The following is a 22,902-nucleotide window of genomic DNA, read 5'->3' as shown; positions in this document are numbered from 1 at the left end:
AGGTTCACTGAGCATGACTGCCATACGTCCAGTGCTGAGCAGCTCATGGGGTTACAGATTGCAACCGACCGAATACCCTTCACGTCACCTCTCCAGCGGTGGCCAAAAAAACATGAAAGGCCCTCTTTGGAGCCAGTGTGACTCTGTGTAAGAGGACACACTGGACCTTTAAGTGTTTTGCTCAAGTGCTTGACAAGGTTTTTAGCTCAAGCCAATTTCTCTGCTCAGCTTTTTGCTGCCAGACTGAGAGATTGAACATCAACTCTGAAGTCCCAATAGGGGCAATTAAGGGAACATTTCATGAAAAAGTACAACGGTAGCTCCAGTAAATGACGTCAAGATGAACATTAAAATAATAGTTTTACCTACATCTTGGATTTAGAATATACTAGAACCCATTGATGTTTCTATATTTCTTCCTAGGCACCAATTATGGGTGAAAGCACCTTTTCATGAACACCTCTGGACTGGCCTCTGAGCTTCAAGTAATGTCAGCCTCCATGAGCAAAATTTCTAGTGTTAGTAACACTCCAAATATTTGCAGGAGCTCTGCCAAGTCACACCGGCTGTGGCGGTAGTAAAGACACATTAACCTTGCTTATTTTAGCAGTAACATGATGGCTTTCATCCAGCTGAACACAAAAATATCAAGGATTGTTTACAACTCATAACAATATGCTTTTTTAAAGGGTTTTGACTGTTCAACAAGTCGAGTTTTCCATTCGTATTTTATGCATTTTCAAACCTGTTGAGCTGTACTGTGAATTATTGTCTAATGAAAATGTTGCTGCAGAGTAAAGGTGTTTGTTGAAAGCATGCAGAGTTAACCGCGCTGTCACCTTCAGCCAGCTTTAGGTCCAGACAGTATCTGTGTGCACACAAAGACGTCCGGCATTACCATGTAACACTCAGGTTGTTACTTCTGTATTTTCGCCATGGCTGACTTTCTGAATGACCCTGTTAGTCATAGAAACCCAGCGTTATAACTGCCAGTTTAGCAGCGTGAGGGGCACATGACTCAGGCCACGACAGACGCCAACACAAACAAAATCCTGTAAGAGCTAACTGCTCTCAGCAGTTTAAATTCCTTGCAACTTAAAAAAAAAAGAAGATATTTTTGTTGAATGCACGTTTATCAATGGAGGAGAGTTTCCTATAAATTAAAAAACGAAAAGAATAAAGGTTCATTATGGGCTGTCCTGGGCATAATTTCATTTCTGTGAGCAGCATGGCTGTTGAGATGCTTACACCATTCCCATCAGCCTCAGCTGCAGGATGTTTAGTGCTAACTAGCAAACATGAGCATCAGCATGTTAGATTTGTCATTGTCAGCATGTTAGCATGCTGATGTTAGCATTTAGCTTGAAGTCCTGCTGTGGCCAAGTGCAGCCTGACAGTTAGCTTGGCTGTAGACTATTAACTCTGAAGTCACAAATAATAGTTATGAGTCTGACGTCTTTCGCTGTTCTACATTTACTCTTTTGTGTGTTTGACAGCAATCATTTCTTGTCAGACAACTTATCATGGTCAATAATGTCTGGGGAGATCAAGACAGTCTGTTTAACCACAATTATGTTAATTATTCAGTCGGTGTATGAAACGTACAGCTGATACTGCTGTATATTATCCTGACCCACAAGGATTTCTTGGATCCTTCAAAACAAAGCAAACTGTAGATTAAACAGATTTCAGAAAGCTCTGTAATAAATCACAGGTTGGTGGATATTCCTTTGCAGAAACACTTTAAACTTAGTGTCAATGATGGTTCATTTACATATTTGACAAAAAGCCCCTGTCTTGAACTGAGTTACCACAAAAACACACTGAAATGTGATCAACAATGGGTTTGTGTGTGTAAAGAAGCGAACTGTTAGAAAGTAAACATGTTGTCATATACAGCTAAAAAAGTACAATTATACATCAGGTACAAGTATTCATTGAGATGATTTTAATGTCAGTTGGATCAAAGTGACACACAAAAAGAAACGTGAAATAATAATTAGAAAATTTGATCAAAGTCAAACTGCTAAAAGTACAACTCGAATTAAAAACAAATCTCCTCAAGTACAAAAAGGTCACAATCATTTAAGAAATATTACTTGCAGGCCAGGAAGCAAGTTTCTTAGAACACATACTGTCAGCATTTAGGCTTTACTACAGCAGATGAATGAGTCATTGGCTCTGACGAGCTGCTCCTGGTGCGGCCCAGTGTAACAGTCTAAAACAGTGTGTTGGTAAAGAATTGAGAAATGGGAAAATCAACGTGACAGCAGAGGAATCACAGAGGCAAGAAGAGGCCATGTGGCACACAGACAATGATGCATGAACGTAAATTCCGCCATTTTTTTCTCCTTTTCCACAAAACATTTATGTGAAAACATCATTAGACTCACTAATTTTCAACATACCTATAAATGTATAACTAGCCTCAAGGTGCTCAGTGACACAGTGAAACCTCTTAAGCGGCTTGAGGTGCATTCAGGCGATGAAGTCTTTCCTTATCTACTTTTACTGTACCTTCACGGTACGTAATCCACATAATTTATTTATAGTTTGGACATTTTTGCATTTTTTTACACTGTTCATTTAGAAAAGCAAATCAGCTCAAGATACAGTGAAATACTATATAAGTCTATTCAGTAACAACCGTAGTTTCTATCTGTTCCTGTAAAAATGAACAGAAATAAATAAATAATTCAGACAATGCAGATGCACTAAACTGTATCACCAATGACTAATGAAAATGTACTGTCTTACTATTTCTCTCACTGTAACGGCTGAGTTCACACCCCAGAAGAAGCTGCAGTCTTTGCTGATGAGGTCCAAACTACGTCTCAACTACAGATGTTCCTCTTTCTGCTGTGGATTCTCGTCTGCTGCAGATGTTCCACTTCAAGACAGGAAGTCTTTGTCTGAGAGCGGTTTAATCCCTCTGTAAACAGTTTCTTCCTTTTTCCATTTAAGGTTGGAAAGTTCTCTGTTCTGTTTCCCTTTGTTCCAGTTCTTTCAGTCAGTTAACGTTAACACTGAACAGAAGATTTTAACTCATTACTTATTTGCATTATATCTGTATACTTAGGGATATTACCGGCACTTCTCCAAAATTAAGCCTGACACATTTGATATCTTTAGAAACTTTGGGATCTCCACTAAAATCTAAAAGTTCGGCTGCACAGACCAGTTTATACTGATCAGCTGTGACTTTAACACCACAGGAAATCCTTCGTTTCCACAATTCTTACTTTGTTCGTACATTCCACTCTGTATCACTACCTGCCAACACAAGGCCACTGCAGGTCATTTGATGACTGGCACACCTTTATCAGCGCTGTAAGCACGTCTGAGATAACACAGCAGCATCTGCTTTCATCTGTTTCATGGAGTCCTCACCAGTGTGTTACTCTGTGAACACACTGGTATGGACCATTACCTTTGTTGACTTTGTATTGAAAATAGCTCCGACTGCAAAGCATGGAGCAGCTGCCATTTGGCCAATTTGCACCAATCACTTCATACTGGACTTTATGAGCCACTGTTGTGGCTGTTGGCACAATCCGCTCATTTTCTCAAACTATGGGCCACAATTGATGCTTTCTCCAGAGGGTACGGAGTTGTGTAGAAATGGCACAAGTCAAAGTCTAAGTGCTATTACTTTTGATGCATTTGCCCCCAGGACATACAGTGTACTGTACATGAGGCCTATTGGGATATCTTAGAAGTTCTTATGTAGGTAACATCACATCACCTTGACAAATCCAACTGCACATCTGTCCATAGAGTTGTTCAGAGCTCCTGACTGCAGTTTTGACTTTTTCACCTTCTTCCCGACACATTCATGCTGCTCTAATATGTTTTCTTATTGGAGTGTAAAATCAATCTTCCTCATCAAGAAAGGACAGCATCTCCTGGTTTCTCTTCCACCTCATAATAACAAACTCATTAAATGAGGACTCATTTAACTTATGCACTCAGAGCTTAATGAGTAACCCATTTTACATTTTTTTTTGTCCCAGGTGTTATCTGAACTGCTGGTATAGCTTGCGCAGTTCATCCCAGAAGAACAAAGACAGAATGGTGTGCGGACCAAGCCGGAAGTAAGAGGCTCCCAAGCCTTTGTAGAGTCCCATCAAGCCCTCCTTCCTCAGTGTCTTAGAAAAGCAGTCAGCGAATCCTTTATAAAGCTGCCCCTAAAAGACAAGAAAATGAAGGTCAGCCTGGATCTGTGATCAGTCACTGCTTACAAGTTAGAATCCTTAAAGCTGCAGTAGGTAACTTGTATAAAAGTGTCATATTTGCTAAAACTGTCCCTATGCCCAGACAGCAGTACATGAAACATGTAATCTGTGAAAAAAAAAACAGCTCCATTGGTCCCACCTACTGCTCCTACTGCGATTTGAAAGAATCAACCGCGCCCGACACAAAACAACCAATCAGGGCCAGGGGAGTGTCTGAAGGAGTGTCTGACATCTGTCAATCACTACTCACACAGGCTGCGAACTGTCACCTCCCTCCGCTCATGCTGCTGGCTGCCGCTCAGTCAAACAGCTCTGTGAGCGGCGTCAGGAGTTAGTGAAAGCTATGGTGGAGCAACGGCCACCGCAAAGGAGAAACTGTCCATACCGCTGCCGCCAACAACAGCATATACGGCTAAGACAACAAATAACCATGAAGCTAATATGGCGATTGTTACAGTAACACTCCGCAGTGCATACAGTATGTTAGCAACTGTGATGTAGCAGCTGGGCAGAGTTAGCTTGTTTCGGATGTTAAGGCTAACATTACTGGTTGTCATGGCAGCCACGCAGATGGCGCAGGAGGAGGGGCTTGGAGGCAGGGCATGAGTGCAGCGGAGAGGGAGGGGGAGTGATGTGGAACTTGCGTTGGTTCTAATGTTCAGGCTAAGTCTGCTCTCTCCTCGATCTTACCTACTGCAGCCAATTTAGCTCTGCACATCTGTAACATGGTTTGACTGATGATGGACAGTCAAAGCAGCAAAAACCAAAGCAGCAGAACCAGAAATCAGGTCTTCACAGGCAGAACGAAGCCAAGGATTATGCATCAAGGCCAGACACGGGAGAAGGCTACTGACGTTAGATTAGCTTAGAGCACATTTCACATGGACCCGTGAAGACCTCTACCAGAAAAACCAGCTTTTTTATCCAACATTCATTTTCCTTTTATTTTCATCTTGAACCTTGATGTCTTCAGCCCAAAGCAATGCTAACTCAATCACCTCAGGCAATTTATCAGACTTCAGGCAGCTCCCTCTGAAGCTACAACAGACTTAATCAACTCTTTTCACATATGCAGGAGTGCTCTGATCTGCTGACACCTGTGGTTACAGGCGATAACAGCAAGCGCGGCAATACAGGTTGAGAGTTTTGTTTGACTTTTGCATTAATTGCTGTGGGTGGAAAACACACCTTGAGTGACTACTGTTTCAGAAATGCAGCAGAAGAGCAACTTGTGAATTGTGTCTGAAATGTCAGCAATACATAGAATCAAGAATCAGGTTTGGCATGATGAAAACCTTTTGACGCAGTGGTCTCTTTCCTCACCTTGCCCAAATGATCCACGGGCTGGTTGTAGAGCCGCGTGCTCACCACATCAAAAGGTGTCATGGCCAGCACCACCACCACGCTGCTGATCATGCCGGCAGTCAGGGCCACCAACCAGCTGTCCTTTGAGAACACCTTGGGAAGAAGAAGATATCAATGTTGTCAAACCAAACACTGACACTATAGAGCACCTTTTGTGTTTTTCATGGCCACCGTAGGTTCTCCTATACACTTGGAAAGGGAGCAGGAGTATTCATTTGGTTGCAATCTGCAACCTCGCCACTAGCTGCCACTAAATCCTGAACACTGGTCTTTCAAGAATATGTGAGGCTCGTGTTGCAGTATGACAGAAATGAGAAATTAGTGGATGTAGCCCAGTGATACTGAACCAATATATCATCATCAGGGTAGCACCATGTGGGCAGCCACTTCTAATTTTAACTGGTCATGATCTCCCGCGAGCAGTGAAACAGAAGAATGGTTCTATTATTAGTGCCCACGCACTCACACAGCAGCTACGGTCAAAGCTGTATTCTATGCAAACCTGCTGGTTTACAACACAAAAGAATAGGGAAGGCTACTTCTTAATGTACAGTAGAGTTAATTTATCTCCAGCTTTACAAGGATGGTCATACAATAGAATAATAACAACCAACACAACAGCAGCAGCTCAACACTTTTCACCTCTTTGAAAGGTCTTTTACTCGCTTCCCACCTGAAGATTGTATAACAGCTCAAGTTGCCGTATTGTCTGCTTTAACCTAACACTAATGAATGTAAATGGAAAGCTTCACTATGTTTTATCTGGATGTCAGCCAGCGCTGATGGGAAATGTAATCGATTGAGCCAATAGATTCCTCGGTGTGCGCTATGTTGACGGAGATCGAGGAGTTCTTCTGGCGCAATATCTGTTCTTCTGGCACCGGCGCCGTCCTTTGTGTACAGCGACGTAGTCGGTGTTAAGGAAGAACTACAGGCTATTTCAGCTTGGATTTCTAGTCTCCCCCTCTGGGTAGCCAGGGATGAGCAGAACCTGAGCTGCCTAAAGCAAACAACAACGTATGTCAACAGATACAGAATCATTCTGCTGCAGTGAATTTCAGCGTGGACGGTTTTTGTTGGATGCCGCCAACCACGAGAGAGTCTGTGTGTGCGATGCTGAAGTTTTACTCCTCACTTGGACAGAGGCGTGCTGGGGACCTTCTTCGAAGACAAACCAAGGCCAGCAAGACCAAGAGGGCAGATGACCACCGGGTGAGTCACCTAAAGCTATGTTTTGGTGAACAATGTCATAACTATTGGCTAAGGTGGTGAGACACGCCAACATGGCCATGGACATCAGATAGACACTGCTGACATGGCGAGACGGAGAACTCAGCACACACTGAGGAATTTACTGCCTCAATCAATCGTGACTGGACATCCGCACAGAACATGGCAACATTTCCCTGTAATATTAAAACATAAGCTGCACTTCAGCAGTGATACAGCAGCTTATACAAGAGTCAGTGGGAGTGTTGTATGCCTGGGATGTTGTGGACAGCCACACCTCCACCCTCACTGACCCACAGACCAGTTAAAACAGCTCAAAGGCAGTCTGGGAAACAAAGGGTACTGGAGAAGAGTGATGGTGTTTAGTGGCAAGGGTATTTGGTATGAATGACCTGTTTTTAACCAGAGCTGGGTCAGCAGCAGCAAGTAAACTGGTGCACTAGTTGTGTAAGCGGCATGTTTTCAGTCGGGGGGCCAATGAAAGGTGTCGAATTTCTATTCCAGAGGAGTGCAATGCCTGGCACTTTGTCAGCGTCACAATGACTGCTTTTGTAATCTGTACACAGTAAATGACTCCAGCAGACCTCTGAGTTTAGGGCTGCAACTAATGATTACTGTGAAGATCAATGAATCTGCTGATTATTTTCTCAATGAACTGCTTCGTCCTAATTCCAGGCCAATCCAGACTGTAGATAATACCAGCAGATAGTGAAAAATGCCAATCCCAAGCTCCCAGAGACTAAACATGGCAGCTCTGTGTGAGCTATGCCAGACCCCCCAAAACAGTCCTGTTTATTCTTGAATAATGCCGTCATACGGACGACGTGCAAGGCTGAAGATGGGAGGCTGAGTACACAACATTCCTCCAGCGAGCCTGTTTCCACTCATCACCCCTGATGACGAGACGCTCAGACCTCAGCAGTAAAACACTCTAACCTGTAGGTCAATCACGAGCTCTTTGGAGGAGGAGAAGGTGGAGAGCTGCGCAGCTGACCCCACGCTGACCCTGGGAACTGCAGCACTGGAGCCCCTCCACAGTCCCAGAATGCCATGCTCCCTGTAGATGGCTGCCAGAGCGTGGATCATCCCCTGACAGGAAGAGGAGGAGGAACACATGAGGACACCGCTGATGCCGGCCGCTCAGATTTAACACCATCACTTTGGGTTATTATGTTACCTGGTGTTTATACTGATGTCCAACTGCAATAGAGGAAGTGGACTGACTCTGTAGATGAGTCTTAACCTGTCAATGGAGACAAACTGATTACTTTCCTCCACAGTTACAAGTGTCTGCTCACCTTGAAGTGTCAAACTGGGGAAACAGTGCAAAGACAATAAAGCCAAGGCCAAACTGACCAAGTAGACAGGACTGCCCATCACGGCTCCCACCACCCCGGCCACGGCCCCCGCCACCGTGGTTTTGACCGCGCTGACCCTTCCGTCGGTGTGGATGTAGCCGGAGGAATCGATGATGGCGTACGAGCCGAGCCGGACTCCATTCATAAAAAACTGATACACCAGACCGGGCGCCAGTCCTTTCTGTAAGCCGGCCAGTCCGTCCACTTTCCCGATGGTGTAAAATGCGTGGAACACGTTGCGGTAGTACACCTGGTATGAGCCACGGCTCTGCAGCTCTCCCTGCAGCTGCATTCGAGTTTTGACGACCTCCAGCGGGTTGGTGAACAGACACGCTCCGCATGCCGCCGCTCCGCTCAGCACGAAATCCATCGCGACCGACCGGCGGGAGGACGGATGTGGAGCTCAGGCCTGGAGCCGGTCCGACTTGTCCTTCATATCAGGGAGTTCCTGTGAGAGACGTTTCCTCCTCCCCGATTCTGTACACACACACACACACACACACACACACACACACACACACACACACACACACACACACACACACACACACACACACACACACACATCCAGTGTTCCACTGTGCGGTACATTAGAGGGCAGACATAAGAGCACTTCAAGAGCTCCTTGTAAACTCGTAATTCCGAGGAACGAACTGGTAAATGTGACGTTTCTGTTAATCGCTGTAATAAATTCGAGCAGAAATATTCTTAAGCACAGATTTGGTGTCAGTCAGTTTCTTCTGATATGTGTATTCATTTTATTTAGTCATTTTCGTCAGCGTGTAAAAATGTTGTGTTGTATTATTTTGCATTGTGGGGTTGTTGGGATTAATTGCCATCTTTTGTTTTGATTAACTGATTTTCTTACCGAAATAAACTTCCTCTCTCAATTTCAGTTATCCTTCGTAGAGAGAAATGTCTTGAAAAATCTCTTCCTCATTCAGTTCATAATATTTCAATGGACGACGACAAAAGACACTTTTATATTTTGTATTTCACAGAAGACAAATACAATATACAACATAGTACAGCATGTATTCCTAATACTATGTGCACCATTTGGCGGACACTCCATCTGTCCCATAAACACATCATCTTAGAGATTCTTCTTCTTTCAATTGATGTTTTGAGCGGTTGGCAAACAACGTTATGGCGCATTCCCGCCACCAAGTGGTATGGAGTGTGCATCTGGCATCTTATCTTTACTGATTCTAAAAATTAAAAAAAGAGAGAAAAAATAAAGTTAAGTAAACAAAGCTATATGCCGTTGATCATGCTCGTTCTCCTAAGACATTGATCAGAAACAGATACCACTTCTTCCCACAACTTCTTTTTGAAAATCACAGCTCAGCTTTAGTTCATTAAGACTCAGTATCAGTTCCCTTCTCTCAGCGTCATTTTTTGGACAGTAAAGCAGAACATGGATACAGTTTCATCACTCACAAAATTTACACCTTCCTTTATTGTTTTCCAATTTGAATAATCTCCTGTTCTTCCTAATATGACCAAACCATGGATATATTATTGCTTCCTCTTCCTCCATACTTCTCATCTTACCTACTTTTCTTTGAATTCTTGAGAACCATCTTCCTGTTCCCTCTTCTTCCCACTGCTTTTACCCCCATACTTTTAACTAATGGTTAATAGTGGTCTTTATTTCTATTTCACTAAAGGGTACTGTGATGCGATGTGATGATGGCTTCTTCTTGTATGTGCTAATATCCATACAAATGTCATATTTAGTTTCACCATTTTCTATGATGAATTCTACATAGTGTTTGCTGTATCTCTACGAAAACACCTGGCCTGCTGTCTAAATGGATGTTCTTTAACCTGGTTAAGGGCGAACTGAAATCAGAGCATATTACTGCTCTCAAATGACATTTTCAGCTAATTGCCACGCTGCCAAAATTGCCAGCATTTCCCCTGAGCATACACCAATAACCCATCTCTGATACATTTGCTAATTTTCAGGTTGAAATCTGGACCTATTAATGAAATACCAATTTATTTTGGCTGAGTTCTTTGAAGCATCTGAATAATTTTAAACATAGCTGTAACGGTTAGTCCAAATGACCTCAGGCATCTGCGTTTGAGTCTCTTGAGCGTCTTAGTGATGAACAGGAGTGTAATATCGGGCAGAAGAGAAGCTGTTGTTGCTCTGGTTTGGGAAATACTGCCTCAGTGAGAAACTGACAGAACAAATACAAATCTCTCACTATCCTCTATCAAAAGCATCAGTATTTCTATTCAAAGTCTCCTAAGTGAATTGACCTGAGTTCAGCTATATAGTGTGTCACCGTCACACCACCATCACTCTCAATTAGAGATTATTTACTGTGACTTCCGCCGCTGTTTTTAACCACATCTCTGTTTAATCAGCTGAGGAGCACTTACAGCTCAGCTGCCTGAGGATCACTGACATTTTGACAACTCCAATGTGTGTGCAAATGTAATGGGATTTCTACTTTATACTGAATTAATTACACAGTAAAGCGTATCCAGTTCAATAGCAACATGCCACTGAGGCCACGATTAGAACACGATAAAAGCAGCAGCAGTGCGATGATGGAAGAGCGAACGCAAACCCAGATGATGGTTAATACTGATGCATTTCCAGGTGACTAAAGTTGCAGTTACACCACCTCTGAGCGACAGACTTAACTCCTTGTATGGGTGGTGGGTCTGGTCTTCGTCACTGAGCTGGATTAGACTTGAATGTAAAATCTGTTTCACCTCTACCCCTTCAAATAGGATTTGTACTCAGGGTCTTTTAGACTTAAACAGGCCTAAATAGGACTACATTTTAAGTTTTGGGTCAAATGTTTCTTCTGATAAGACAAGAGCTTGTTTAGTGCTGTCTTACTTTGACTTTCTGTTTCTCTTTCCAAAAAATGTGCCTTCCTTTGCACAAAAGTCATGCTGAAAATCCAGGCTTTCCATCGTTTACTCCTGCAGCCGCACAAGATTTAAAGCTTTTAAGTTCATGGAAACACGGCCACAGATTGTGGATGGACATTGGGTCATGAACTGTTACATTTCTTAGCAGCTTCTAGATATCAAAAGCATTACGTGTCATCATGATGCCAAAACCTGAAGCTCTTGTATCGCTGACCGTGTTTATTTCTCTAAACTTGAGTCCAATCTTGATAGAACTGAAATGTGTCTGGTAAGTGTGATTTTAAATGATGTTATGTTTATGCTCTAACATGCTGTAGATACCTTACCTTCTGCCAGATTCCTCAGTCACAGCAGTCCACCATTTTCTTTAACTTTTTAATCCTGCACACATCAGCACTTTTCACAGTATTTTGCATTTTCAAATTTCAGCATGCAAAACTAAATCCAAGCAGGCCTTCTAAATTCTTACATTTAAACACAAAACGCTGATGGCTCAGTCCTCAGAGACCTCACATTAGCCAGAGTTTCAGTGCTTATGGCTAAAACTCACTGAATCTGACTGAATCAATGCAACCTGTTCTTATTTTAACATCATTACCTTCATGAGCAGTGCAGCAACAGAGTTGCTCATTTCTTACCTTTTGATTATTGTCAAAAGTGTCATGCAAATTGAAACTCTGTCATGAAAACTGAGCCAAAGCAAATGTAAAATATTGAAAATGACCACCCATCTAGCTCATTATGTGTTAATCTGCCTGTGCAAACCACAGTGTGACAGTGCGGCTGCCTCAGCCACTTTTACACTATAATAGCAACGTGGCCTATTTCCAGCAGCATGCAGCTTCGTGTCTGTGATCATAAACAAATTCTTTAACAGATGCTCTGATATAATTTCTCTGCTGTTTGACAGTTTCTCTCTGTCCTCTTCAGCTGCACAATCTAAATCCCTCTTCTCCATTTCCTCAACCACCCACTAAATCCCCTCACCTTAAATGTACCCATATGATTTACATACATGCATGTATGAATACTTTTGTAATGAGACAGTAGTTCAAAGACTATGCAAAGACTTGCAGCAGTGTTGCTCCCTTACACTCCCACAGGAGACAGTCCATTCTGCATCTGCTGCCTGCTTCTGAGGCAGACTGTCGCTCACACAGTGTGTGGGAAAATAAAGTCAAAACTGTGGTGATCTCACTTTGCTGTGCATCTTCATCATTCCTCGTGCATGATTCAAAACATGGTGGCTTGGACAATGAAAATAGGACAATTATCAGTCAGAAATAGCATCAATGAAGAGTCAAGGATCATATTTTTTTTATATGAAATGTGCTATCTGTGAAACCAAACAGGAATTCTGTGTTGCCCTCTGAGTTAGCACAGGATTCCTCATCAGTAATCACTCCTGCTGCTGAGTTACAATAATAGCTTCTGCCAAGTTGCTCCTTCCAATAACGTTAGGGTGTAATCCTCAACAGCTAATGAACTACCAAGTAGGATTTCAGGTGCAGGGTAAACCTCCACCTGATGCCCCAACCTCACACTACACTGCAGGAAGGAGTGGAAGGAAGGGAAAGGTTGGCAACTTGAAAGAAAGTGTGTGCCAGACCGTGACAGGACAGAGATTATTTGTGCTTGCTCTGGTTGATGGAAGAACAAGGAGCAAAGAAGAGAAGAAAATATATGTTGGATGCTTCTCAGTTGGATTTAATTTATTGCCTTCCGGTCCTCATTTGACGCTCTGATAAAGCAAATAAGTGCGGTGAGTGCTGCTGGGTCAATATTCATTTTTCTATGGTATAAACCTTGTTGTAAAATACTGTCTTTCTGAAATGAAACTATTTATTGATGTGGCTGCAACATAAACAAAATAAAGTTCTCAATAAAGATTTGATTATTTATTTTTCATCACTAATATTTTATTTTTAATTGAGTTATTTTGACTTAAGAACTCCAGTAAAATCCACATGGACCAACAATAACATCTGCAATAAGACCAGCACTTTTCAAATTTAAAAACAAGTCTAAAAAGGAGGTAAATCATCTCTATCTCTGGTGTCAACAGTCAGTGTTAATTGGATTATGAGGAGTCAGGTTAGCACCTACATAGCCAACAGTATCACTTTCAGCACGACATGTACCTGGCTAAGACAGAGCAGCTTAAACACGTGAAATATACACCCAGAAACACTTAATCTAGCAACCCCGTCATCCACTCCCCGCATTTCCTGTCTCATTTTGTTGCAGGGAGATGTATTTTTCTACATGCTGCACTGCACATGAAGGACCCAGCATGGAGGATAATATCATATGGAGATATTTCAGTAGAGATAGAATGATGTTTAACTGCATATCATTAACTTTATTGCACAGTCTAATACATCCATGATGAATGCTCTTGCTCTCAGTCTTTCAGGGTTAACAAGCAAACGCGTCTTTCTTAAATGGCCTTTTCACTCCAGTGTTCAATAATCCAGGAAGAAATCCGATGCAAGAGATGCAAAAGGAATAAACAGTGTGTGTAAAATGCTGTGTAGTTCAAATGTGGTAATCAACACTAAGCATTCAGCGGAGACTTTTGTCTCTTGAACAGCAGGGTGCAGCATATCACAACTGTGTCCCTTCTCCACCTGCACTATTTTATTATTTGGAAAAAGTCACTCTGCCGTTGAACTCATTCTATGGAGCACTAAGTGCACTGAGACAGGCTCTGGATAGGAGGCGGACCCGGTGGAATTTAATGTACTGAAATAGTACCAAGCAATGCATGGAACAAACTCACTATTGATGACATACATTATAATATCAGTATAACGTTATATTTAACTAACTCATTATATGGCATTGTGCACAGAGCATTTTAATGTGTTCTACTGATAATGTAAAACCTCAGATCTAACACTATGCTAGTGGAATAAGTCATAGCTGCACAAAAATAATGTCAAATATATGTCAAGACTATCATCGGATCATTTGGTAAAGTTGGGGTTGTTATGATTGAAAAGAGCCTCCTTTTAAAGTCTGGCATTTTTCAGCACTCTTATTAATGTCCTTACTAATTTTGTGTGTGCCAAACAGGTGCAGCCATGGACATCGGTGGTTTGGAGACGGTGGTGGCAAACTCTGCCTATGTCTCAGCCCGTGGCAGCGTGGACGGAGCTGCAGCAGCCACCATGCGCGACAAGAAGATGCGTGCCAGGCTGAAGCTCCCACACATCAGAGACTGTGAGCACATGAAGACATCAATAGACACAGTCTTTGACAGCATGTGTGTCAAGCAGCCCATCGGCAAGCGCCTGTTCCAACAGTTTCTAGAGAGTGAAGCGACCCATAAAAATGCTGGAGAGCTGTGGAAAGACATAGAAGATTACATCATATGCCAAGAGAAGGACAGAAGCCAGAAGGCCCAAAAAATGGTCAATAAATACTATGAGTCGTCTTCAAAGAATTTTTGCAGCTTCTTGGCAGAGAAGGCCGTCACTCGGGTGAAGGAAGACTTCAAGAATGTCCGTGGTGATCTGTTTAAAGAGAGCGAGCAGCAGCTGCTCAAACACCTGGAGCAGAAGGCCCTACCTGGCTTCAAGAACAGCATGTACTTCCTGCGTTTTGTTCAGTTCAAATGGCTGGAGGGCCAGCCTGTTGATGAGGAGTGGTTCATGGACTTCAGGGTCCTGGGAAAGGGAGGTTTTGGGGAAGTGTTTGCTTGTCAGGCTAAGGCAACGGGCAAGATGTACGCCAACAAGAAGCTGGAGAAAAAGAGGCTGAAGAAGCGCAAAGGCTACGAGGTAAAGTATAAGTGTCGTGTCGAGCTCCCACGCAATATGAAGTGCCTTAAACCTGCATTCTATCCAATGGCCAGCAGGGGGCAACTGTACTGGTTGCAAAAAGAAGTCTGATTGTGTGTATGCTTATGAGAAAATGACCCTACTTTTTACTTGAGTTATTGCGTCATCTCACTTGCTAGTTTCAAGTCTTCATCAATACAGCATGATGTTCATTTTTTTAAATGATGGTGCCATTTAGAATAAGATGCTTTAAGGCGCGACACAAGGAAGTAGTGCCTGACATGTCTCTACCACGCCATGTCCTTGGGTTCTCAGTCAGATCCAATCAGGATAGAGATGTGGCCATGTGTGCCCTCTCCAGCTCCACCCGCTTGTCCAATGGGTGACATCACAGTGGCTTTGTCCACTATTTATTATTATGTCTATGGGTAAAGCACTGACGTGGCATCTGATGTGTCACCCACAGCTATTCATAGTGTGGATCAAAAGTGAGCTCATTCAACTGGCAGCCTCATGATCTACAGATGGAAATAAGACAGAGCAGGTTGTGGGAATATCACCCACTCTGTGCAGAGGTTTAGTTTTTACCACAACGGCTCAATGGAAAGAAGCTTGTGACTCTCTTAAAGTCCTCTCAAAGCAGCTCAGGGTCAGACACAGAGACAGTGCAACAGACTGAAGCCCGCTGCTTCTAAAAGCATCAGTGGATAATGAACTTTCATTTTGTTGTCTTGGATTAGAGCAACACTGTGACAAGACATCACATAGCTTCATGTATTGATGTGCTCATAAGAATAGATCCATTTCTCATAGCACAGGTGTAACTAATGGCATTAATGATGGCTCTGTTCCCTTTTGGAACACCTGGACACCTAACTTGCAACCATTGTGAATGTAACTGGCTGCATTTGTGCTTTTCCTGCTGAAATGTCTAAATGTCTAATGTAAAAATGGGCTGAAATCAGAGCCATAGATCCATCACAGCTGAATGAAATGCAAGAACCTGTGTTTGAACAGTCAAAGGAATGAGAGCCCTCAGAGGAGGTTTAAACAGGCGACATGCCTGTGTGGCTGGGCAGTAGGCGTGTAATTGTTGACATTGTACATTCTTGCTTTCGTCCGACTCATCATGTTCTGATGTTTGATTCGCGTTTAGGGTGCAATTGTGGAGAAGCGCATCCTTGCAAAAGTGCACAGTCGCTTCATTGTGACGCTGGCTTACGCCTTCCAGACCAAGACTGACCTCTGCCTAGTGATGACCATCATGAACGGCGGAGATCTCAGGTGCTCAGTACACACACACACACACACACACACACACACACACACACACACACACACACACACACACACACACACACACACACACACACACACACACACAATGATGTCCATAGACTGACCTCAACACTATGCCTTTAAAACACATGCTACATACTGGTTTCTGTACTTAACAGCATGGGAACAGTGTACTCTCATCTCTACTAATCAGCCTTAGGTAGATAAACCTCAGAGCTAATATACAGACTGGGCCCTCGGGTGCAGCATGCTACACGTCAGATATTGATGTCAGTAGTCTTCATTAGTTTCTCTTCTATCTTTTCTTGATTTCACAGAGGCTTCAGAAAGCACAATAACAATCTACTCTCATGTTTCACAGGTATCATATGTATAATGTGGATGAAAAAAATCCTGGTTTTGATGAGAAAAGAGCATGTTTCTACACAGCTCAGATCATTTGCGGGCTCGAGCACCTTCACCAGCACAGGATCATCTACAGAGACCTGAAACCAGAGAACGTACTGCTGGATGATGCAGGTGAACCATTCTCTGCAGCTTCTCCTGTATCTGCATGAATGGACTGCAGCTCCAAAGCTGCAGTCCAAACCCATCCACCTTTGGTCTGGGTCTGATAATCACAAAGCAAGATTGGGGTTAATGAGCTAATTGGCTTTACTAATGAAGCTGGCTCAATTTTAAACAGAGTAAATCACCATGGAGATGCTTCACCACTAACAAGCTCTGGTGCACGTTTGGTTCAGTGGATTGGATCAAAACAGGCATCAGGCTGTACACCAGTGAATCAAATCACCAGACAAAGGGAGTCATCATCACTCTACAGCATAGCCTGTATAAAACAATGGACGTAGTCTTGCAGACTTCACCTATAGGTTTCTGGAGCCATTGTGAAACTCAGTGACAGTGGCTTCACCTGTTGCAGCTTGGAGTGCTTGACTCCGCCAAACTCCCTCTTAATCCAAAACTAGGTAATGAGGTGAAGCTGAAGCAGCCAAATGAAGGCCGGCTTCTGAAACCTTGCAACCTTTGCCATTCAAAGGAGACACACCCATAATTATGCATAAAGCCTTAATATAATTCAAATGAGTGATTATAGAAAAATTCACTCCTATACAGTTCAGAACGGAGAAATCACCACTAGAGACCAAAACCATTGTTTGTACCAGTGAGATGCTATAAAGAGCATAATTGTTGGTTGTCTATTCATTAGCCACTGCTGTAATCAAAAACTCTTCACTCAGGACACGTCCGTCTGTCAGATTTGGGTCTGGCTGTTGAACTTCCGCCAGGAAAAGACAAAACCACTGGATATGCTGGAACTCCAGGTAAGTGAACAAACACCAAATTAAAATGAAGTCAGTCAAAAATGGTCCGGTGGAGAGGAAATGCTATCATCGTGTACCACGATGTAGACCATGTTTCTCTGAGCAGTCTGTTTGTGAAATCACGTTGTCTATAGGTTTCATGGCTCCAGAGCTGCTCCAGAAGAAAGAGTACGACTACTCAGTGGACTACTTTACTCTGGGAGTCACCCTGTATGAAATGATTTCTGCTAAAGGGCCCTTTAGAGTACGAGGAGAGAAGGTACTAAACCTGTGTAAAGCAGACACATAAGGTGACAAAATTATCCTCAGTTCGCCCGTTTGCTCTTGTTCAGTGACAATTCTCTGCTCCCAAATCATCATATAAAATGTTTTCCTTCTTCAGGTTGAGAATGATGAGGTAACTCGCAGAATCTTGAATGATCCAGCTGTGTATATACCAAAGTTCAGCAAAGAATGCAAGGATATTTGTGAAGGCCTGTTGCATAAAGACCCAGCAAAACGCCTTGGATTTAAGAATAACGACTGCCAGGAGCTCAAGAATCAGCCCTTCTTCAAGGAGATTAACTGGGGCCGTATGGAAGCAGGTGGGTGATGTGTACAAATCATCAGAAATGAGACATGACACATTAAATGTGGAATTAAGACACTCAAGACATGGAAGAGAGGGAAAATACGAAAATAATAGGTATTTGCCATATGCCATGCTTTAATTTGTCCTCTGTGTTCCATCTAAAGGTATGCTACCTCCGCCATTTGTCCCTGATCCGAAGATGGTCTATGCCAAAAATATTGATGATGTGGGCGCCTTCAGCACGATCAAAGGCGTCGTCCTGGATAACAAGGACACCGAGTTCTACAACGACTTCGCTTCCGGCAACGTCCCAATCCCCTGGCAGGAGGAGATGATCGAGACAGGTGTGTTTGGAGAGATGAACATCTGGGGAGAGAACGGCAAGCTGCCCTGTGACCTCGACCCAAACTATGTGGAGGCCAAAGGTGGAGGATGTGTCCTCCTCTGAGAGACGGCAGCAGAGTAGAGAGAGGGAGATCTGCTGAAATTAAACACATTTAGATTTGGTATGTGCTCATTTGGTGCCACTTGCTCATCTGTAATCATCTGTAATGTGAACAATAATCTGATATTGTAATGAATTATTCTTCATGTATTTATATAATATATATATATATATATATATATATATATATATAATATATATATATATATATATATATATATATATATATATATATATATATATATATATATATATATATATATATATATATATATACACACACACACACACACACACACACACACATACATACATATTTATATATGTATCATTATGTATTTATATTGTGATCCTGATAGTGTTGCTATAAAAGAGGCGTGGTAAAATGTCACATAGTTCAAATATTATGTAACAAAAATGTAAATATTGTTGCTCTAATAATGACTTCTGTAATCTTACTTCATATGTATATGTACAATATTTTTGTTTAGTAATTGCAGACAAATTAAATAGAATTTATTTTGTAAAGAAGCCACATGAAGTGTTTATATAATATCATTGATTTGGACCGAAGAAAAGTGTACTGACATTGAAATATTATGTCATGATTTTTCCTTTATAGTATTTAAGTTATTATTATTGCAAATATTGTAGATATAAGAAAAAAGCAATCAATAAAATCTTGCAAAGCACAAATATTGCAGACAGTATATCAGTCCATCATGTTTGCACATTAAGCCACTCTTCTCTGTGATAGTAGAAAACAATACTACTACTACTTTTATGTTGCAGTTAGAGTAAATGATTAAACCACAGCACATTTCACATCTATCTTTAATAGTTAATCTTAAATTAACACTCAGAGCAATTCAGCCGTAAAAGTGAAAGTGAGATGATGTTCATACTGTAACTGTATGAGTTATACTGTATGTGCCACTGGAAAGTACAGATATGAATCCAAAATGGCCGATAACACGATTAAAAAAACATCCACACTCTCAATTAATGCCGGCAGCGGTGAAAGACGTCAGACATCATCACATTATCATCTGGGACTTCAAACTTTAACTTAACATTTCAAAACACTGGTGAGAGTCTGCAGCCATAAAAGTACAGCTGAGGCTGAGGGAATTGTCATTGCTTGCAGATATTTGTTATTATACAAACACACAGGCATCTCACAGTGGTGCTATAAGAGAAGTCAGGCAATAACCAGAGTCCATAGGATTCATCCTCTAGAGACCAGGAACGTCTGTGCAAAGTTTCATGGCAATCCATAAAATCATTGTTGAGATATTTCTGTCTGAACCAGCGGTGGACTGACTGACAGACGTTCATAGAGCCATGCCAAACCATTGCTGTCAGTCAGATTAAAAGTTGCATTACACCAGGCCAGCAACTACTTAATTGTCCAAATCAAAGCTTTTTCAAGCTTCTCTCTTTATGTGTGTGTTCAACAGAGACGCAGAGAGTGACAATCTTTCACCATGATTGATAAGATCATATTGAAGCAGTGACTTCATCGAAACTATTACATAGAGTACACAAATACTGACTGTTCAGAGTTATTCAAACATGATATTATTTAAACAGGTTTTAGTGAGAGCACATTACTGAACCCACACATGAATCACAGTCTAAATTTAGGTCAGTGGAGAATTGCACAAAGGTTTGTGCAGTCACGTGATATTTTAAATGATAAAAGTCAGCCAAAGAGCTGCTTTCATTTACCGATCAGTGTCATTCTGTGCACGAGCGCAGTTCTGGTTGCTGATGTTGTGCAGCGTCATGGTCACATGGTCAGTCACATCACACCAGAGGCTGCTGGTGGACTCACTTTGTGTTCTAGTTCAGATACTTGTGAGGATTCACAGCAGTTTAAGATATTAAAAGTTAAAAATGTTATATTAAATTGTAATATTCCTTTAGAGCAGTTCAGCATTTTTCCACTGGACACTCAGCTTCAGCTATTGTCTGCTGAAGTATACAGTCAAGATTAAGATGGAATCACTGAAAGACGAAAATCATGACCATGACAAAACATGTATTTGCTCTGGGTTAAGAGTCTGATGTGAGCTTCATGGTCCTGGTCAGTGTCAAAGGCTGAAATCAAAAAACCATTTCAGGTTGGTTTTGAGCGAACTTTTCCTTTAAGCAGGGAGGTCAGCGCGTACGCAACCAAATAAATACTTCAGCTGACTGAAGGGCAATGGAATAAAATATTAACAGCCGAAAGATTATGAGTTAAAGTCTGAATGTCTGTTCACTACTGTTAAGTATATGACAGTACTTTGAACTGTGCCTCTGATTAGTGGTCGGCTAAAGAGAATTCGCATTTGATAAGATAGAGACTGTAAATGGTGAGTTTGAAGTTTCTCATAAACAAAGACTTGCTCGACTGAAACAAGAGGCAAACATCTGTGTTTACATTTAAAGGCCGCCTGCACAGAGTATCTGGGAGGTTTCTGCAAACACTGAATGCAAAATTGCTCTCTATGCACATCAGAGCTTCTAAATCTTGCTTTTTTTTTTTTTTGCACACTTCCATATGCTACTCAACGTATAGAGGCACCAGTTCATTATAAGGGTGTGTTTGAACAGCCTGGTCTTTGGTCAGCTTCTTTTAGGTGACAGCACTGTACTATGTCAACACACAACGTTTCCAAAGAACAGACATCAGTGTTAAATCTATACGCTCCAGTATAAAAAATGGACTTACAAAGAGCAAGAGGTTCAACGCATCTTTTGTCCCGCTGCAGACTCGTTAATGCTTAACCAGTGCTAAAATAGACACTTTCTGCCTTCAATAAATCACCCATCAACAGTGTTTGCTCTGCCATCTATTCAGCATTTCTACATTAGTATTTGCTTATGAAACTTGAAATGACCTCCCTAAAATCACAAGCTACCATTTCCTCAAAAGGGGACACAGACAGGAGGACAAGATGATGTGAGCAACCAAAAAAAAAGACAAATGATACCCACAGAGTAAACCTACAGTGCAATAAGAGCATCATTTGATAAGACGTTATTCACCACATCATTAATCCTTCCTCTGACTGACTTATTTCAACCTGCATACATTCAGCATTTAAGTGCTCCTGAGAGGCTTCTTAAAACACCTAAACTGAATAAATATACAATTTACTGTCATATTAAGTGTCTCCAAAAGAAGCTTCAGTGTCTTTTAACTCCTGGCTTTTGGATTTAAAGCTGTGATACCTGAGATCATCTGTACCTCCAGTGCCAATCAAAAGAGGAAAAAAAAAAAAAAAAAGCTATTGTATACTCACATTTCTATGGTAACGTGCCAGGCACATGAAATGTCATCAATTTTGGGCGGGAATAACAGACTTATAATGTAGCTACAGCAACAAATCAATGGTCAAATTAGTCCAGGTTTGAGTGCACGAGGAAAAAAAAAATCCTGAGTCAGGTCTCACACTCACAAAATGTATATCAGATACAGAAGTTGCGAATAGAGCTCCTCACAGAGGCAATATCTATTACTTTTGCTAATTATTAATAGAACATTACTTTCAGGATGAAAGAGATCATTGAGGTTATAGCACTTTTCCTAGGTTTTGCAGGCTGGATAATGATTTTCATATCACTACAAGATCAGTATTGGAAAGAATCCACCACAGATGGCAGCGTAATTACAACCTCCACAATCTATGAGAACCTCTGGATGTCTTGTGCAAGTGATTCAACTGGGATCTATAACTGTCGTGACTTTCCATCCCTTTTTGCTCTCCCAGGTAAGTAAAAGTAGAAGTAGTAATTGTCTAATAGCATGTTTGTGGTCCTTAAGGTGTACATGACAAGATACCAGAAAAGTCATTGATTTTTTTTATCTGCTGTTGACAAAAAAGAAAAAAAGAAAATATTAGTGTTACCAGTAACTAATAACTTGCTTGAGATTCTTTTAATATTTTTTGAATTATGACTCAGTTTTTCTCTGATGATTCAGCTTTATGTAACAGCTGAGTATGCATATTCTAATGTACGACGTCATACTAAGAGAAATACAGCTTTATTTCCTCTGATTGATGGAGGCGCGTATGTTTCTTCTTAGAGGTTGTAAATCACCACGAACTATACATACATATTCAGACAGGCCGTTCTTAACAGGAAAGATAATATGCATACAGAGTGTAACGCAATGCCTCTGTTGTAATCTACAGTGATGTGACAAAAAGCAGCAGCTGTGCAGTCTAATCCAAAAGCTCTGGAAAGTTTGCTTGTAAATGTTATTTTTTTGTTGAGGCTGTACGTGTAAGAGGACTTTAGAGCTAGAGATTGTACTTGATTACATATATTTCAGGTGTGCACAGTCTTAGTAAAAGGAAATAGTCTCATTAACCGACCTTATTGCCATTATGTAA

At 41.6% G+C, this 22,902-nt stretch overlaps 2 protein-coding genes across 3 annotated transcripts; one reads left to right on the top strand and one right to left on the bottom strand.

Annotated features, from left to right (window-relative positions):
- Positions 1-1,086: 1,086 nt before the first annotated feature.
- Positions 1,087-8,804, bottom strand: slc25a35 (solute carrier family 25 member 35). Its single transcript, XM_070983121.1, has 5 exons — positions 8,187-8,804; positions 8,008-8,073; positions 7,767-7,919; positions 5,559-5,693; positions 1,087-4,187 (listed from the first exon to the last, which is right to left on the bottom strand). The coding sequence occupies exons 1-5, from the start codon at positions 8,556-8,558 to the stop codon at positions 4,017-4,019; spliced, it is 897 nt and encodes a 298-aa protein (XP_070839222.1). The 5' UTR covers positions 8,559-8,804; the 3' UTR covers positions 1,087-4,016.
- grk1b (G protein-coupled receptor kinase 1 b) lies at positions 6,709-18,627 on the top strand. Of its 2 annotated transcripts, none has more exons than XM_070983119.1 (8): positions 6,709-6,812; positions 14,168-14,874; positions 16,031-16,158; positions 16,535-16,692; positions 17,415-17,498; positions 17,633-17,757; positions 17,881-18,082; positions 18,234-18,627. In XM_070983119.1, the coding sequence occupies exons 2-8, from the start codon at positions 14,176-14,178 to the stop codon at positions 18,515-18,517; spliced, it is 1,680 nt and encodes a 559-aa protein (XP_070839220.1). In that variant the 5' UTR covers positions 6,709-6,812; positions 14,168-14,175; the 3' UTR covers positions 18,518-18,627. The 2 variants fall into 2 exon arrangements, with proteins under 2 accessions (XP_070839220.1, XP_070839221.1); XM_070983120.1 differs by lacking the exon at positions 6,709-6,812 and adding an exon at positions 12,662-12,851.
- The last annotated feature ends 4,275 nt before the right edge of the window (positions 18,628-22,902 follow it).

Source organism: Chaetodon trifascialis, chromosome 16, assembly GCF_039877785.1.
Source record: "Chaetodon trifascialis isolate fChaTrf1 chromosome 16, fChaTrf1.hap1, whole genome shotgun sequence".
NCBI classification, from domain to species: Eukaryota; Metazoa; Chordata; class Actinopteri; order Chaetodontiformes; family Chaetodontidae; genus Chaetodon; species Chaetodon trifascialis.
Note: the sequence above shows the minus strand (reverse complement) of the source record. Positions and strands in the feature narration are given on the sequence as shown.

Coding starts and splice junctions, on each gene's coding strand:
- grk1b (XM_070983119.1), top strand. CDS start 14,176: ATGGACATCGGTGGTTTGGAGACGGTGGTGGCAAACTCTGCCTATGTC. Junction 16,159..16,534: donor ATGAACGGCGGAGATCTCAG/GTGCTCAGTACA, acceptor CATGTTTCACAG/GTATCATATGTATAATGTGG. Junction 17,499..17,632: donor TGGATATGCTGGAACTCCAG/GTAAGTGAACAA, acceptor CGTTGTCTATAG/GTTTCATGGCTCCAGAGCTG.
- slc25a35 (XM_070983121.1), bottom strand. CDS start 8,558: ATGGATTTCGTGCTGAGCGGAGCGGCGGCATGCGGAGCGTGTCTGTTC. Junction 7,920..8,007: donor GACATCAGTATAAACACCAG/GTAACATAATAA, acceptor TCTTCCTGTCAG/GGGATGATCCACGCTCTGGC. Junction 5,694..7,766: donor AGCTCGTGATTGACCTACAG/GTTAGAGTGTTT, acceptor CTTCTTCCCAAG/GTGTTCTCAAAGGACAGCTG.